A 19,139-nucleotide genomic window follows, 5' to 3' on the forward strand; every position below is an offset into this window, starting at 1 on the left:
TGAATTTATTTAAACTATCAACTTCCACAACAACCAATGTAAGTGTATTCCAGCAATCAACTCCCTGCTGGCTAAAGGCAAATTTCCTCACATCTGTTCTGCAACTGTTTTACTTCAATTTGAATTTATGCCCTTCAAGTGTGTAATCTGAAAAAGAGGAAGAATCCCATCAGCATTGAGCTTTCTCAAACCATTCAATTCCTTATACACCTCAGTCAGATCACCTCGCAGGTGCCAAGTCTCCAAATGCTGCAATTTGCAAAACTTAAGCCTTATTTTGGTAAGAGCAACTATTTGTTTCCTCACCAATCTTGTTGCTCTTCTCTCTACTTGTTCCAGCAGCTTCACATCCTTTCTAAAATGAGGCCTCCAGACCTATATGCAGTACTCAATCTGTCCTGACCATTGTCTTATACAAGGGATAATCACTTCCTTATCCCTGCTAGCAAAATTCTTGTATATCATTGACAAGACCCCATGAGCTGCTCTGGCAGCCTATCAGCACTGCTCAGAAAACTTTATATCTCACTGCACAATTACCCGAGGTCTTTTTCATTCTTCACTATCCTGAGGGTAGTACTACACAGTTGGTACATTACTCTGAGATTACTTTTACCCATATGCAGTACTTTTCATTTGTCAATGCTAAACTTCAGTTGCCAACTCTCAGCCCATCTGGCTAACTTTTCTATATCCTGTTGCAGTAGCATAGTGTCATTAACAACCCTGCTAACCTTTGTATTGTCTGCAAACTTGGACATTGAGCCTGATATACCTTCATCACTATCATTGATAAATATAGAAAACAACAATGGGCCCAACACCAAACACTGGGGGACTCCACTAATAACATTAGATGAAGAACACTGTCCATTGATTACCACTCTCTGTCTTCTCCCACTCAATCAGCCCTTTATCCATAGCTTTAACTTTCCCTTAATGTCATACTGCTCCAATTTGTACAGCATTCTTCCATATGCAACAATATCAAAAGGCTCTCCTGAAATCCAACTCTATGATATCAAAATTATTTTTTGCATCCAGTTCCTTTGTAATCACATTGTAGTATCCAATGAAATTGATCAGATAGAACTTCCCCTTAACAAACCCATGCCACGTCTGAACTATAACTGCAATCTTGTCTAGATAATCCTGCAATGCTTCTTTAACCAATGACTCCATTATTTTCTGCAGAACAGAAGTTAATCTAATAGGTCTGTAATTACTTGTGTCACCATTTTATTCCCCTTGTGAATTGTGGGAACATTTACATATCTCCAGTCCGTGGAGACCTCCTGAGTCCAAGGATGTTCTCATAATTATGGCTAAGGGTTTGCTTACTTCCTCTTTTAATATAACTGGATAGATCCAATCCACCCCAGGTGCCTTCTTTATGTTTAAATTCTACAATTTCTCTTCCATTTCCCTCACAGTTCTTACAAAATGATTTAGCCTGCTGTTAGAGTTTCATAAACACCTGGCTTCCACTTCAACACAGAATTCCTCATGTGTGAATGTAGATGCAAAATATTAATTCAGTTTGTCAGCTACATGAGCATGATCATCAACAGTCGAACCATTGATATCAAATGGACCAATCTGATTCATACCATTCCTTGTAGAATTTACCTAAGTAAAGAAGCCTTTGCTGTTTTTCTTTGCATGCTTTGGCAAGGATTTGTCGTAATCTGCCTTTGCCTGCCTAACCTCCTTTGTGTCTTGATTACAGACTAGCTTATATCTACCATAGGCTTGTGGTTTGCCGAATAATTTATATGCATCCCATGCAGTTTTCTTCTCTGCGAAGTCCCATTAGTTCATGTAACATCCATTTAGGCCTAAAGAATTTGAAGTATTTTTTAGTTGGTATGAAAATCCTAGTAGCTTCCAAGATTAATTCCTTGAATGCTTCCCATTTAGAATTTGCTGTTAGAATTTATACAGTGAGACCAACATCATAAAGTTGGTCTCACTGTATAAAATTTAGAAACTGTATGAGACCACTGTAGTCACCTTTATGAAAGCAAAAACACTTCCCTTTATCCCTGATGGTAGTTACATCTTTAAGTAAATCCCATGTTGCATCCCATTTATGCATGTGTTCAGACTGGTTCTAAAGAAAGAGGTGGAATTACAAATGATAATTCACAAGGACACTGATGGAAATTATGTTGAAAATGGTTTCATTTTTTACATAATTGAAAATACAATGAACTTGTAATGGAACAGAGGTTTTGAAAATACGACCTAAGGTGTGGGAACAATATTCCGTATTAGGGAAGGTTCGTGATTCGTGAAGTTAGTAACTATCCAGAGAAAAGGTTTTCTCTTTTCTCTGATCCCCCAGAGCAAAAGGAAAAAACTTAGTATTTCACTGTAGATGGAGCAATATTTTTAAATGTCAAGAAAGGTGAAAAGCTAGGGTTATTCCAGGATATGTGATCTAATTTAATAATCTGATTTTGTTGAAGTTGAGGTTCATTTTTGCTGGATATAAGATAGGATTGCATTTTACAATGATTAATGCTTGTGGATATCCAAGAGCTTCTAATTGTTTGTGCAGAGCAGAGTTTGTCTAACTGGAAAATAGAATGCAGCATACTGTTATCAAGAAATGTAAAGTACTGCATATGGGAAGCATTGACCCCAGAGTAACATATCAACTGTGTGGTACTACACTGACAAGGTATAAGGTATGTTCGTGTCAGACGGCACTTGGAATTTCTCCCATCTCCGCGTGTGTTCGCTGTATCGAGGACAGTACACTGTCAAGCCAGAGACTTGAAAGTGTGTGGACCATGTCTGTGCAGTGTGATGTGTTGTGTCCATTGTTTGTCCAGCTTATTGGCCGCCAGGTCCCTAGTGGGGACCGACGTTGCCCATACCTCGTCACGTGGAGGCGAGCTAAATGTGTCCAGTATCACAAGTTGCTCTGGCAGGTCCTGCCACCTAGTTTCCTGGGATTTCAGTGGCTAGGACCTAAAAAAAAAAAAAAAAAAATCACGCGTTTGACTATCAAACGCATCAGTGTAGTACGTGTAAAAATCACGCGTACTACACTGACAGTGGTAAAGAATGAAAAGGACCTGGGGGTAATTGTGCAGACAGATATGAAGTTTTCTGAGCAGTCAGGTGGTAGATGACTTTCATCAACCGGTGAAATACCACCACTTTGCTTATTGGAGGCTTGAAGTGGTGAAACCCATGTTTAGTCTCTAGAGCAAAGTTTCCGGCATCCCCCTCTCCCCATACTTCTCCTTCAACCCATGCACGGTACTAAGTACTATAGGTTTTGACACCTTTCGTGTTTGGGGTTTTCATAAAAAAAAAAAAAAAAAAAGTGCAGACGGTCTAGAAGAATAGCTCATAGTGTCTTGTCTTTGTTTAAGGCAATAGTCAGACCACACTTTGAGTACTGTATACAGGTCTGGAGGCCTCATTTTAAGAAGGATGTAGAGCTGCTGGAACAAATACAGAGAAGGGCAACAAGATTAGTGAATGGAACAAAGGGTTGCTCTTAAGAAGAAAGGCTAAAGTTTTGCAAATTATAGTGTCTGGAGACTAGGCACCTGTGAGGTGATCTGATCTGATTGAGGTGTGTAAAGCCTTGAATGGTTTGAGCATGCTAAATGCTGATGGAACTCTTCCTCTTGCTCAGAATAATTGCCTGAGAAGGCATAAATTCAAATTGAGGAAAGACAGTTGTAGGATAGATGTGCGTAAGTTTGCCTTTAGCCAGCAGGTGGTTGATTGCTGGAACAAACTTCCATCTGTCATTGTAGAAGTAGTTAGCTTAAATAGATTCAAGGCAGAACTATACAAACATTTGGAGCGAGTGGATGGGTGAAATGAGAAGGTTTTTTTTTTTTTTTTTTTGGCTGATGCTATATAAGCTTGCTTTCTTGCATCATGTGCCTTTACTAATGCTAACAAAATTATAATTATAGAAGAGGATTATTAATATTACAAAAGGAAAAGTGAGGTGAAAGAAAAGAACTTCGACAGCTTTTAATTCTAGTTGGGAAGTTAGAAGACAAAGAGCCATCTACCATCAAATGTATTGAGCAGTCAGAGAATTGCAAAAACGTGGAGACCATGAGTGTTGGAAGCTTGTTTAGAAGACCATTATGTCGAACACAACTGAAATTCTTAGTATTGAGAACAACTCCTTGTGTTACTTCAAACTTTTTTGTGAAATTTGTTTAAAGATGAGTAATTGAGCTGAAATATTACCATTAATTTGAAACCTGATAGAATCCTATTGACAGTCATTAACCAGATGAAATGTTTCAAGATAGTATGAATTGGTGGTTGATAGATTTCTCCATTATTTTGCTGAGGAAAATGCAATAGTTTTCACCTCCATCTATGCAAACTTTATCTCTCTCTCTCTCTCTCTCTCTCTCTCTCTCTCTCTCTCTCTCTCTCTCTCTCTCTCTCTCTCATATATATATATATATATATATATATATATATATATATATATGTGTATATATATATATATATATGTGTGTGTATATATATATATATATATATATATGTGTGTATATATATATATATGTGTGTATATATATATATATATATATATGTGTGTATATATATATATATATGTGTGTGTGTATATATATATATATATATATGTGTGTGTATATATATATATATATATATATGTGTGTATATATATATATATATGTGTGTGTATATATATATATATATACATGTGTGTGTGTGTGTGTGTGTGTGTGTGTGTGTGTGTGTGTGTGTGTGTGTGTGTGTGTGTGTGTGTGTGTGTGTGTGTGTGTGTGTAGTTTGTAATATGAGTATAGAGTCTGAAAAGATGGGAAAGAGAAGTACACAGAGTGCCTGAACTAAAAAAAGTTTAAAGGAAAGTAGAAAAAGGAAGTAAAGTAGTAGTGAAAAAGTGAAAGAATTTGAAAACCTAGTGCATAATGAAATGGGACTATGGAAGAAAACAATATACGAAAAATTACAAATTACCAAATAAATAATAAAGAGATATCACTGTATTCAGATATGGGAGGGCAATTTTTGGAAAGAAGGTCGAATATAGGGATGGCAAATATGCCGAATCTGAGTACAGTAAAACAAAAAATGATACATAGCCAGGCATATCATCAGGGGATTACTCCTGTATCATTTTTTCTTTTACTGTACTCAGATTTGGCATATTTGCCGTCCCTATATTCGACCTTCATTCCAAAAATTGCCCTCCCATATCTGAATACAGTGATATCTCTTTATTATTTATTTAGTGATTTGTAATTTTTTGTATATTGTTTTCTTCCATAGTCCCATTTCATTATTGCACTAGGTTTTTAAAATTCTTTCACTTTTTCACTACTACTTTACTTCCTTTTTCTACTTTTCTTTAAACCTCTTTTAGTTCAGGCACTCTGTGTACTTCTCTTTTCCATATTTTCAGACTCTATACTTATATTACAAACTACACATTTTTATATACCTTTGCTTCCTTTAATGCTGCCCTGCACGTTTTGGAGCATTTGACATATGATCCCTTTCATAAAATTTCCCTATTTATTTCCCAACTGCTTAGTTTGCTTCTTGACAATATAATATTTCTACTATATATATATATACACACATACTGTATATTAGCATTAGCAAGGGCACATGAGGCAAGAAAGCAAGCTTATATAAAACACATACACCCCCTTCTCATTTCACCCATCCGCTTGCTCCAAATGTTTATCTAGTTCTGCCTTGAATCTGTTTAAGCTATCAACTTCTACAAAGACAGATGGAAGTTTGTTCCAGCAATCAACCACCCGCTGGCTAAGAGCAAACTTCCGCACATCTATCCTACAACTGTCTTTCCTCAATTTGAATTTATGCCCTCTCAGGCGATAATTATGAGCAAGAGGAAGAATCCCATCAGCATTGAGCATGCTCAAACCATTCAAGACTTTATACACCTCAATCAGATCACCTAGCAGGTGCCTTCTCCAGACACTGTAATTTGCAAAACTTAAGCCTTTCTTCGTAAGAGCAACCCTTGGTTCCATTCACTAATCTTGTTGAATGGAACGAAGGGTTGCTCTTTAGCATTAGCATTAGCATTAGTAGAGGCATTTGATGCAAGAAAGCAAGCTTATGCAGCATCAGCCAAAAAAAAAAAAAAAAAACCACTTCCACTTCACCCCTCTGTTCGTTCAAAATACCTGTCCAGCTGAGCCTTAAACTTATTTAGGCTATCAACTTCCACGACAAGGGATGGAAGTCTGTTCCACCAACCAACCACCCGCTGGCTAAAGGCAAATTTCCGCACGTCTATCCTACATCTGCCTTGTCTCAATTTGAATTTATGCCCTCTCAGGTGATTATTCTGAGCGAGAGGAAGAATCCCATCAGCATTGAGCATGCTCAAACCATTCAAGGCTTTATACACCTCTATCAGATCACCTCGCTGGTGCCTAGTCTCCAGACACTGTAATTTGCAAAACTTAAGCCTTTCTTCGTAAGAGCACCCCTTTGTTCCATTCACTAATCTTGTTGCCCTTCTCTGTACTCGTTCCAGCAGCTCTACATCTTTCTTGAAATGAGGCCTCCAGACCTGTATATAGTACTCTAGGTGTGGCCTGACCATTGCCTTATACAAGGGAATAATCACCTCCTTATCCCTTCTAGAAAAATTCCTATATATCATTGACAATACACCATGAGCTACTCTTGCAGCCCGTCTGCACTGCTCAGAGAACTTCATATCTGCCTGCACAACCACCCCCAGGTCCCTTTCATTCTCTACCACTGTCAGTGTAGTACCACAGAGTTGATACGTTGCTCTGGGGTTGCTGTTTCCCATGTGTAGTACTTTACATTTGTCAATGTTAAACTTCATTTGCCACCTCTTAGCCCATCTGCTCAACCTTTCCAGATCCTGTTGCAGAAGCATAGTCTCAGTAGTGTCCTTGACAACCCTGCCTACCTTTGTATCGTCTGCAAACTTCGACATTAAGCTTGATATACCATCATTAATATCATTTATGAATACAGAAAACAATAATGGACCCAACACTGAGCCCTGAGGGACTCCACTAATAACATTAGTCCACGACAAGCAGTGTCCATTGATTATCACTCTCTGTCTTCTCCCCCTCAGCCACCCCTTTATCCACAGCAGCAATTTGCCTCCAATGTCACACTGCTCCAATTTCTGCAGCAGTCTTCCATGTGCAGGCAGACTCTCTTACGAAGAAAGGCTTAAGTTTTGCAAATTACAGTGTCTGGAGACTAGGCACCTGCGAGGTGATCTGATTGAGGTGCATAAAGCCTTGAATGGTGCATAAAGCCTTGAATCTCATTAGCATTGAGCAATCTCAATGCTGATGAGATTCTTCCTCTTGCTCATAATTATCGCCTGAGAGGGCATAAATTCAAATTGAGGAAAGACAGTTGTAGGATAGATGTGCAGAAGTTTGCCTTTAGCCAGCGGATGGTTGATTGCTGGAACAAACTTCCATCTGTCGTTGTAGAAGTTGATAGTTTAAACAGATTCAAGGCAGAACTATACAAACATTTGGAGCGAGTGGATGGGTGAAATAAGGGTCTCAAATTTAAATATCACTGAGGGCTCATTTCATCCTTAATCTTGCCCTGAATCACAGCATGGATTTGTTATGGGGGCAGACTTGTCTAACCAATCTGATAGGTTATGATGATGTAGTGACCAAAGAACTCAATGCAAAAAATAAATTTAACATCATATACTTGGATTTCAGGAATGTTTTTTAATACTGTTGCACTTAAAAGACTGCTTTAAAAACAGGAACAATGTAGCATTATGGGCAAGTTACTACTATGGATAAAGGGATGGTTAAGTTGAAGAAGATAGAGAGTGATTATCAGCGGGCACTGCTCTTCATGGACTAATGTGGAGTTCCCCAGGTTCCAGCATGGATTTCATTTTTTATCAATGATATTGATGATGGTATATCAGGCTTAATGTCTAAGTTTGCAGATGATACAAAGTTGGAAGGGTGGGCGACAGTCATCAGGGCGAGTTACAGCAATCTAGGAAAGTTGGGTCGAATGGCTGAGAAATGGTAGTTGAATTTTAACATTGATAAATGCAAGATACTGCACATGGGTAGCAGTAACCCCAGAGTAACTAATCAACTGTGTGGTACTGTACTCCGAGTAGTAGAGAATGAAAATGATCAGGGGGTATTGGTGCAGTCAGACATTAAATTCTCTGAGCAGTGCAGTCATGCTGCCACAAAAACTCATGGGGTTTTGTCAGTGTTATACAGAAACCTTGCTAGCAGAGATAAGGAGGTGTTATCCTTTTGTATTAGGCCATGGCTAGGCCTCATCTTGAGTACCATATACAGGTCTGGAGGCCTCACTTTAGGAAGGATGTAGAGCTGCTTGAATGAATGCAGAGGACAACCATATTAGTGAAAGAAACAGAAGGGTGTGCTTACCTAGAAAAGCTTCAGTTCTGCAAATCGCAGCATCTTGAGGCTAGGTACGTATGGAGGGGGGGGGGATCTTAATGAGGTGTTTAAATCCATGAATGGATTTAGTAAGTTGAATGTTAATGGTATTCTTCCACTTGCTGAGACTACACACATGAGGAGGCATAAATTGAAATTGAGCAAGGATGTTTGCAGGATCAATGTGTGGAGTTTCCCTTTACCCAGCAGGTGGTTGATTGTTGGAACAAGCTTCCATCTGGTGTTGTGAAAGTGGATGGGTTGAATAAATTCAAATGAGAAATAGACTGATTCTTGGAGAGTACAGTTGGGTGAAATGTGATTTTTTTTTTTTCTTTCTTGGTTGATGCTATATAAGCTCGTTTTCTTGCTTCATTTGCCAATACTACTACTGTTACTTTTGAGTTTGTGACTTGTTAATAGCCTTAGGGTATTTATCATTATTTTTATCAATATAATTATGTTTAACATAACATAAAAAAAAAAGTAGTACTGTTAAATTTTTCTACTGTTTTAATAAATGTTATATAGAAGCTTATTCCATGTTACAGGAAGCTTGTGGAAATTCAATACAGTACAAATTTTTTCCCAAGAAGCCGAAATAATGATCTATTGTAGACTTAAGTCTTTAGCATGTTAAAAGAAAAATACGTAGTTATTTCTTTCTTAGTTCATGTAATTTTATTAAACATTTATTTGCTATTGAATACTTCATTTTTTCTCACTTTTTCTAGAACTTCTCTCAGGATGCCTTCCGAAGATGTTGAAGATGATGATTCTTCTGATCTCATTATACATCCCCTGTCATTTTCTGACTTAAAAAGAAATGCAGATTATTGCTGTCATGATGATGTGGATGGAGGTGATAGTTATACAAGAGAGAGGCGCCCATCCCATATTTTTTCTGTTGCCATGGGTTTAACGAGAAGAACCAGCAATGTTTGTAATATTCAAATTAAGAAACGTAAGTTCATTGAGCATGAAAAATGTAATATAGAAATTAACAAACAATCGTATATATATAAAACACTTAGCACCATGTTGCAGATCAAATTATTAGTTTATTGGACATTCTGGAGTTTATCCAGTTAACTGGATCTTACAAAAGTTCCAGTTAACTTGATAACCTCCTCACATTTGACAACGTTTTGAATTTTTTGTTTGTTTATATATTAATTTACTCATTTTGAAGTGTAGAACTTTACTCCAGTATTGCATTATATTAATGGGAAGCTGTTGTTAAGAATTGGCAGATAAAGGAACCACTTGGTGGCAGTGATCATAATCTGTTGGTATGAGATTTACTTAAAGGTATAACAACTCTCAAGGATAAGCTGTAAGGGAGGTTTGCTTTTGTAAAGGTGACTACAGTGGTCTTAGACAGTTTTTAAATTCTTCTCATTGGGATCAACTGATGATGTTAAGAATTGCAAAATATAAATGGGAAGAAATCACAGAAGCCACTAAGCTTTTTATACCAACTAAGAGATACTGCTCAAGTTTTAAACCTAAATGAATGTCAGAGTAGTTGGAGAGAAGAAAATTGCATGGGAAGATTATAAATTATTAGGAGACAGAAACCTACAGTAAGTATAAACCATTTCTGTATTCCCCTCTTAGCAACTTTAGCTGGTCTAGTCACTAAGAGTGTTCGGCATACTGAGTCAGATTATGAGAAGTCTTTGGCTAAGAATGCGAAGAAAAGTCACAAAGAATTCTTTGCTTACTTAAACACTAGAAGCAAAGGAATGAACCACATTGACCCAATTGATGTAAGTGACATAACTATAGCTGATCCTGTTTTGGGTTGTTGACAAGCTGAATAGACATTTTGCCTCTACATTCATATGTGAAAATGTTTTAGGAATGGGACTTCAGTAAGTGTTAAAACTGGGAGCTAAATGATTTTGTAATAATTGAGAATAAAATGGAAAATAAATTGTTGAAGCAAAAAGTAATTAAGGCATTAGGGCTAATAGAATCTATCCAATTATATTAAAAGTAGTGGCAAACCTTTGCCCATAATTATGAAAGCATCCTTGGATTCAGGTGAGATCCATGCAGAATGGAGGTGTGCAAATGTCTCTCCTGTTTTCTAGTATAATCTTAGCAGGAATGCACTTATATGACAATCACAGCATGGATTGTTAAGGAAGATTTTATCTTGTCAATCGGATTAGTTACTGTGATGCAGTAACCATGGGACTGGATAAAAATAATTAATTTCGCCATCATATACTTAAATTTCAATAAAATTTTAGACACTGTTCCATGTGAAAAACTGTTTTGAATGGAAAAGGTAATTATGCAAGTTATACAAATTGGAACAAGAACTGGAAGAACAAGAAATTGGAATGAGAGTTTGAGGTGTAGGGTAAGTGCCCTCGAAGAAATTAATATGAGGGGCCCATCCAGCTCTCAGCTGCTCAACGACGGAGCTCACTCCTGTGCATCAGGCAACACAGAGGCAATCTCCAAGGCAGAATGCGCTGGTCCCAAAGGAACTAGTTATTGTTGGTGACTCTATTGTCAGGGAGACTGGGAATATACTATGCAAGAAGAATAGGTGGAACAGGACCAGGATATGTCTGAACAAGGGCAAAGGTTGATGACGTGTAGAACAGATATCATCTTTTAAGGGCACAGAAGGGGATGTTGTTGTTGTTGTACACGCTGAAACTAATGACATTAAGAGTAAGAGATCTGCAGATTTACTCAATAAGCACAGGTCAATGTTGAAAAAAAGTCGCGAGTTAGGGTTGAATGTGCAAGTGTCTGCACTTCTGCCTAGACACGATAGGAGGGAGTAAATCATGAGAGCCTTGTTGATCAATTTGGCCCTGGAGAGATTGTGCAAAGCTCAAGGGGTAGAATTTTTTTCAGCCTGGTCTGTGCTTGTTGACAGAAGAGACTGCTTCTTAAATAGAAAGGGTGAAAGGATATTTGCTGATGCTATCGAGGCAGCGTTAAGTAGGTTGGAAAACTGCTAGTTTTGCGGAGATACACAGACTAAAAGGTTAACAGTGGCCGCAGGCAGAGGCAAAAGTTATTCTTGCACTGCTTCTATTAGAATGAGCAGTAGCATGGAAAGCAAGGTAGTGGAGATTTCCAGGACTGCTGGGAGTCAGTGGAACAAGTAAATACATGGGCTGTGTTAGGGTAACTAAGAGTAGGCACAGGTGCATGTACACCAATGCTAGGAGTATAGTTAATAAATTTGATGAGCTTGAAGTGCTAGTCAGTACATCAAAGGCAGATATTCTTGGGATATCAGAGACGTGGTGTCACACGGATATAAGCAGTGCAGAATTGGAATTTGGGGAGTACAATGTGTACAGGAAGGGAGGAGAGGTTATGCTGTTATTTAAGAAACACACAAAATCTAAAGAAGTTCATCCAATTGATGTTGGTGGACAATGCAATGTTGAGTCTGTTTGGCGTAACATTCCTTAATTGTGAATGTCGATGCAAAATATTCATTTAGTTTGTTAGCTACCTGAGCAGGATCATCAACAGTTGACCCATCGATATCAAGTGGACCAATCTGATTCATCCCCTTCCTTCTAGAGTTTACATAAGTAAAGAACTCTTTGCTGTTTTTCTTTGCATCCCTTGCCAAAGATTTCTCGTAATCTGCCTTCGCCTGTGTAACCTCCTTTGTAACTTGGTTACAGATCAACTTGTATCTATCATAGGCTTGTGTGTCATGTGTTAATTTGTATGTATCCCATGCATGTTTCTTCTCTGCCATAAGCCTCATCAGTTCATCTGACATCCATTTAGGCCTAAACCTTGAATAATATTTCTTAGTTGGTATGTAAAGCCTAGTAGCTTCCAAGATAAGTTCTTTGAATGCTTCCCATTTTGCATTTGCTGTTGGTAACATCATCAGTTGGTCCCACTGTATAGAATTTAAATACTGTCTCAGTCCATCGTAGTCGCCTTTACGAAAGCAATAACCCTTCCCTTTACCCCTAATGGTAGTTACCTCTTTGAGTAAATCCCACTTCAGCACACTGTGATCACTGCCACCTAGTGGTTCATTTATCTGCAGATTCTTAATGCATGAAGAATCACTGCTGATAATCAAATCAAGAGTATTACTCCCTCTAGTTGCCTCCCGAACATGCTGATGTAGAAAAAAATCATCCAATAAATCCACAAAAGCCTTGCTAGTGTGTGAGTGACCAGCCCCCAAATTCCAGTCAATATCTGGGAAATTAAAATCTCCCATTATAAGACTCTCTGATTTACTGGCCTACTCTATTTCCCTGTACAGTTTCTTATTATACTCATCAGAGTCATTAGGCCTATAGCACACTCCTACTGTCAATTTTGATCTCCCAATGCTTATGTCACACCAAACTGATTCGACACTGCACTGTCCAGCGATGTCCACTGGCTTCACTTCCTTGGATTTTATGTATTTCTTAACTAATAGCATAACCCCTCCTCCCTTCCTATCCAGTCTATCTTTTCTGTAGACATTGTACTCCCCAAATTCCAGTTCTGCATTCCTTATATCTGTGTGACACCAAGTCTCTGATATCCCAACAATATCTGCCTTTGATGTTTTGAGCAATACCTCAAATTCATCAAATTTATTTACTAAACTCTTAGCATTGGTGTACACGCAAGTATACATGCACCTATTTCTATTCTTAGCTACCCTAACACAACCCATGTGTTTACTTGTACCGCAATGACTCCCAGCAGTCTCTGAAATATCCTGAATCTTGTTTTTCAGGCTTCTGCACTTTCGTTTAGCAAACTCATTCTGTGTTTGAACTATAGCTGAAGTTTTTCTAGATGATCCTGCAGTGCTTCTTTAACCAGTGCCTCCTTAATTTCCCCAGGTTTTAAATTACTTGTGTCACCGTTTGATCTTCTCTTTGTGAATTGAGGTCACATTTGCATATCTCCAGTCCATGATTATATCCCCTGAGTCCAAGGAAGCTTTCATAATTATGGCTAAGGGTTTGCTTACTTCCTTTGCTGCCTCTTTTAATATAACTGGATAGATCCCATCCAACCCAAGTGCCTTTCTTATGTTTATTTTCAACAATTTCTGCTCCACTTTGCTCTCAGTTATTACAAAATCATTTAGCTCTCTGCCAGAGTTTAATACACCTCTGGCATTTCCCTCCTTGAATGTGTAAATGTAGATGCAAAATACTCATTCAGTTTGTTAGCTAAATGAGCAGGATTATCAACAGTTGACCCATCAATATCAAGTGGACCAATCTGATTCATCCCCTTCCTTCTAGAGTTTACATAAGTAAAGAACTCTTTTTTTTTTTTTTTTTTGCAACCTTTGCCAAAGATTTTTTGTAATTTGCCTTTGCCTGCCTAACCTCCTTTGTAACTTGGCTACGGATCAACTTATATCTATCATAGGCTTCCATGTCACCCATTAATTTATATGTATCCCTTGCATTTTTCTTCTCTGCCACATGTTTCATTAGTTCATCTGACATCTATTTAGGCCTAAACCTTGAACAATATTCCTTAGTTGGTATGAATAGCCTAGTAGCTTCCAAGATTAATTCTTTGAATGCTTCCCATTTAGAATTTGTTGTTGGTAACATCATCAGTTGGTCTCACTGTGTAAAATTTAAAAACTGTCTTAGACCGCCGCAGTCACATTTATGAAAGCAAAAATCCTTCCCTTCCTCCTTACCCCTGACGGCTGTTACTTCTTTGAGTAAATCCTACATCAGCATACTCTGATCACTTCCACCTACTGGTTCCTTTATCTGCAGATTCTTAGTGCATGAAGAATCACTACTGATAATCAGATCAAGAGTATTACTCCCACTAGTTGCCTCCTAAACATGCTGCTGTAGAAAAATCAGCCATGGAGTAGTTTGAGAAAAAACAGTTATATGCATTAATTTGTTTGTCTTTACTGTTTGAAGACGATGTTGTCCCTCTTGTGAAAGCAACTGAGCTTGGTCTTACTGCTCTTTAGACACGACTACCTTCTCCACAAGTCAACCTAAAGTAATATTTATCATTTTTTAATTGAATGGCATCATCTCGGAGGTAAATCTTATTTTTAAAAACTCAAAGACACTGTTGTGACCAGTTTAGGAACTATTTGGTTCCATTATCAGACTACATGTAGCCTCAATTAGCAATCTTGTGCCGAGCAGTGAATAAATATAACAAATGTTAATGAGCAGCCAAATGGTGTTCTGAAGGAAAATCTTCTGATTGCAAGTGTAAGCTGCATTATGTGATGATAAAACCCTTATTAGTAGGCAGCATAGACCTACTGCATTAATAAAGTATAGAAATAGTTTAAAATAATTGAAGTAGCACTGCACTTGAATTTGTTGCTACCATTGTTTTTCCTTTCCCTCACCACTGAAATAACTAGCTGCTCTTGCTGCTTGTGTAGCATGCTGCAAGTTGGATCAAAAATGCAGCTAGTCATTGTGATAATTTCAAAAAGCAAGCATTTGTAGGTTGTATCGGATGTAATTCATGCACCTTCCAAAAATATCTGATTATGGTTGTTGTTGTTGTTATTTGGTTTTTAGGAGCATTAGCAACTAAGGCCATATTGCTCCAGGGATATGCGGTGGTCATTGTCTAACCTTTCCGCGTCCTCCGTATTTGGTGGTCACGGGCTCGAACCCCGGTCTAATCAAGAAGCGTGTGCTACGCACTGCTGCTCCTGCCCACCTGGCTACACTGATTATGGAATAGATTGTCTGTTCCATAATCAGTGTCGTGGCAGTGTAGCAAACAACATGGAAACTCATCCATTTCTTGTTATGGTTCATTATTTTGAAATTCTGGGGTCATGTAAATATTATAAACATAGACTGTTCATTAAAAAAATTATCATTCATAGGCTATACAGAGGATCATGTGTAATCGTGAGCAGAATAACTGGCATATGAGCAAAAAGGCCTTTGTGCTCTGGATTCATATTAATAAATTATTGTGCCACAGAGCAAAAACGGAAAGAAAATTAAAGGTTGGAGTTAAAAATATGTTTAATTTTACATAAAAATATGTTGAGTGTTCACACGAACAAAAAAACACAAGTAAAAATAATACAGGAAAGTAACGTGTAGCTTTCGGACTGGAAGGCATCCTTCATCAGTTGTGACCGCTGTGACAACATTGACCCATGCCGCGATGTCATGATTATTTGTCGGTCCTGCCATTACCGTCGCCGCGTCTGGTTGGAGTCACTGCAAATCTCATGCTGTAGCGATTCCTTTAACCGAAACAGAGGATGTTGTGTCCATCCCATTACTGAGACGACCACCCTCTTAGCTGACAAACATTGGCATTTACAACATTCCCAATCATTACAGCTACAACTACAAGCCTTCCCTTCTAACAGCTAATCATTACATACACAAAGTTCACTGTACATGACTGCCATGGCACACACATGGAGTTCTGTATTTTGGATTAACGGTCACAACTGATGAAGGATGCCTTCCAGTCCGAAAGTTATGTATTACTTTCATGTATTATTTTTACTTGTGTTTTTTGTTCATGTGAACATCAACTTATTATTACATAACATTAAACAGGAAACTGCAGCCTGTCATTTTCTTTCTGTTTTTGCTCTGTGGCACAATAATTTATTAATATTAAGAATAACTGACCATTCTGCTGTTAATTGTACTGTTTGTATACACAATGTATATTGCTAGTGGTGGACATGATACTGAATTATGTGTATAATGATCCAAAAATATGCCATCGATTGACACACTGGGAACATGCTGCTGCATGGCGTACCTTAGCTTTATGCAGAAGAACTTCCATGAGACTCTTATATGTCTCTAGTACATGTAAATGGTGCAAGCATTGTTGGCAACTAATAATCCTTCGTAACATCTCGTCTGCCATTGACTGCTCTGTTGTTGCACTCGCAATCCTGAGTTTCATGTGCAGGATCCTGACCTTCTGATTAGGGTCCTGTATATAAAAGTAGCATTCTTCATGAGGGATGAGATGAACTCGTGAATCTGCATAATCTCCACACTCCATGGGAAGATTTAATCTCAGACCCACATGCAGTTACCAACATCAATTTACAGTGTGTGGGCTCTCCTGGTTGATTATCTGGTTGTACTCTGTGTGCTGCCTGCCCATCTTGCTTCCTACTCAAATGTTCTTTAAATGCAATTGAATGTATCATATTCAATTCATGTATCAGAAATTGTTGTTTTGGTTTGTTTATTGTGAGCTAAAAGTCAAAGAGCCCTCCTACACAGGTATGCACAGACTTTTATTTCATTGAATAATGCTTCATTCTATAACATTTTCAGTAGTAATTTACAGATGATTTAATTTTTTCTTTTATTCAAGATATAGATCCTAAGTTACGATGGAAATCTGCAGCCTATAAAGCTCTTCACATTGGTGATCCATGGGCTGAATTTCATTTGGAAGACCTTGAGGTTGAAACAGCCATTCGTTATCGTTATAATGCACTGTGCCAAACGTGGGTTACAGATGAAGTTTGCATTAAGATTGCAAGAGAGGTAGCAATATTATACAATTTTTGTAATTGTGTTTTTTTATGGTTGGATCTTTAAAAAAAAGAATGCATAAATGTTTTAAACCCATTAATTATTTTGATGTACTATATGGAAGTATAGTTTATAGCAGTGGTTTTTTTTTTTAAAATTGAAGGTTACAGCAGGTAAGAATCATTTGCAGATTCAGAGTAGTTTTTATCTACTACCATATTGGGGAATGTCATGTAACAAAAAAAAAAAAAAATCCATCGTAAAAAAATAAAAACAAATATTATCAGTTTACTTTCACTGCTTCACAGTGGCGGATTCATTGTAGAGACATCGGGGCACGTGTCCCCCCCCTGTCATTTTTCAGAACATACACCAGTCGTTTAAATTCCCTTTAGCTACAAAAAAGGTTTTTTGTTTCATTGTTAGCATAGGATTTTATCTATTTTTGCATTGTGGCTCAGCTATTTTCAAAACTACAGTTGGCAACACTGATACTAATGTAATTGATGTAATTTTAATGTAATGTAATTTTTTTTTTTTTTGGATCCGCCACTGCTGCTTCATATAAAAATGCAAAAAGGGAAAGTGTTTAATAAAAATACTAAATAATAATAATAATAATAATAAATCAAGCAGGACGTGAGTGACCAACTATGAAGAAAAAAGAATATGGACAGCATGGAACCAGGAGAGAGGTTATGATATCCAGAATAGAAGACGAGTGGAAGAAGGCCCTAACAGAATTCAAAGGAATGGACCCCACAAAGATCCACATTGATACCAAAGCAGAGACCCAATAGAATCCTGTGTAGAGTAACAGACCACCTCAATTGGCAATAATACCACATTACTTTGACAACAATGGTGCTACGCTTGAGGCTATCCACATGGCCGTATATGTGCTACCATAGCAGGCACTAGGATTAATGAAAGAGAGATGAATGTGATATATATTCGTTTCTCTTCCATTAATCGGGGAGAGACCAGCAGCAGAAGAAACAAAAAAAAAGAAGACTTCAGCAGAAGTTAAAAGAATTAAGAGTCAAGATAGGCCATTTATCCAGTACCAATGGGGTAATAGGAGTAAGAAATTGATTGGAAAATGAAGAGCATCCTCAAGAGAGAAAACATCCACAGCAAACAGACCAAAAATCAGAGAATAGGAGAATACTTAGATGCACCGAGGCAGAACCTCCGCACACTCAGAAAGAGACTACGCCAATACAAAGAGAGTTTCCAGAGGAAAATTAACAACTGAATCTTCATTGAAAACCAAAGAGTCTTCTACAGGAGTATTAGACAAAAATGGAAAAGGACAAAGGACCACCCAAGCAGAAGACGATTGAGGAGATCTGGGGCAACATATGGAGTAGTAAAGTAAGACACAACAGCCATTCTTGATATAACTAGAATGGAAGAAAATCAAGGACATAAAGAGATGAGAGAATGGAAGATTTGGGAGGAAGAAGTACAACAGTCAATCAGAAGTCCCACAACTGACGAACCCCAGGAATAGATAACAGCCACAAGAAACTCACCTGCACACACAAGCATCTAGCAGAGCAGTGCACATGAGTGATGTCACCCAGAGTTTCTTACTCAAGGAATCACATATCTCAAGACTAAAGACCAAGGTTCAAGAAACCCTGCGAAATACAGGCTGATGACCTGTCTCCCAACAGTGTGCAAGATCCTGACCACCTGCATAACCACTTGGACAGCTAGAATATCATGGCTGAACAGCAGAAAGGTTGCAAGGAGCAATTAATAGTGATGCCACAATTATAGACAAGCCTACAAGAAGTGCTGCAATCTGTACTTGGCCTACATCAGTTACCACAACTCTTTTAACGCTGTGCCTCATAGCTGGCTAATGGAGATGTGGAAGATCTGCAGAGTCAATCCGACATTGACAAACTTCCTAGAAGCAGCCATGGTGAAATGGGGTACCACCATCAAGGTTGAGAACATCACGACCAGACCAAATATTATCAGGAGAGGAATCTTTCAGGTAGATGCTCTGAGCCCACTGTGGTTCTGTCTAGCACTCAATCTGCTATCCACCATGCTTAACAGCAGCAGTTATGGATATAACCTCAAAGAAGGAAGGGAAAACCTGTACACCTCCCACCTAATGTACAATGATGACATCAAGCTC

The 19,139-nt window shown here is 38.0% G+C and overlaps 1 protein-coding gene across 3 annotated transcripts in view; it reads left to right on the top strand.

The window, feature by feature from the left end:
- LOC150086435 (eukaryotic elongation factor 2 kinase-like) overlaps positions 1–19,139 on the top strand; it is a 138,900-nt gene that overhangs the window by 26,218 nt on the left and 93,543 nt on the right. For 2 of the 3 annotated variants that reach the window (XM_090372574.1, XM_090372577.1), the window contains exons 2-3: positions 9,209–9,438; positions 16,818–16,993. In XM_090372574.1, the coding sequence (XP_090228700.1) occupies positions 9,222–9,438; positions 16,818–16,993 (393 nt within the window). In that variant the 5' untranslated portion in view covers positions 9,209–9,221. The remainder of the gene's footprint in view (positions 1–9,208; positions 9,439–16,817; positions 16,994–19,139) is intronic. The other variant, XM_090372575.1, reaches the window with a different exon arrangement.

Source organism: Mastigoproctus giganteus, chromosome 4 (genome assembly GCF_048544385.1).
Source record: "Mastigoproctus giganteus isolate SK-2022 chromosome 4, ASM4854438v1, whole genome shotgun sequence".
NCBI lineage: Eukaryota > Metazoa > Arthropoda > Arachnida > Uropygi > Thelyphonidae > Mastigoproctus > Mastigoproctus giganteus.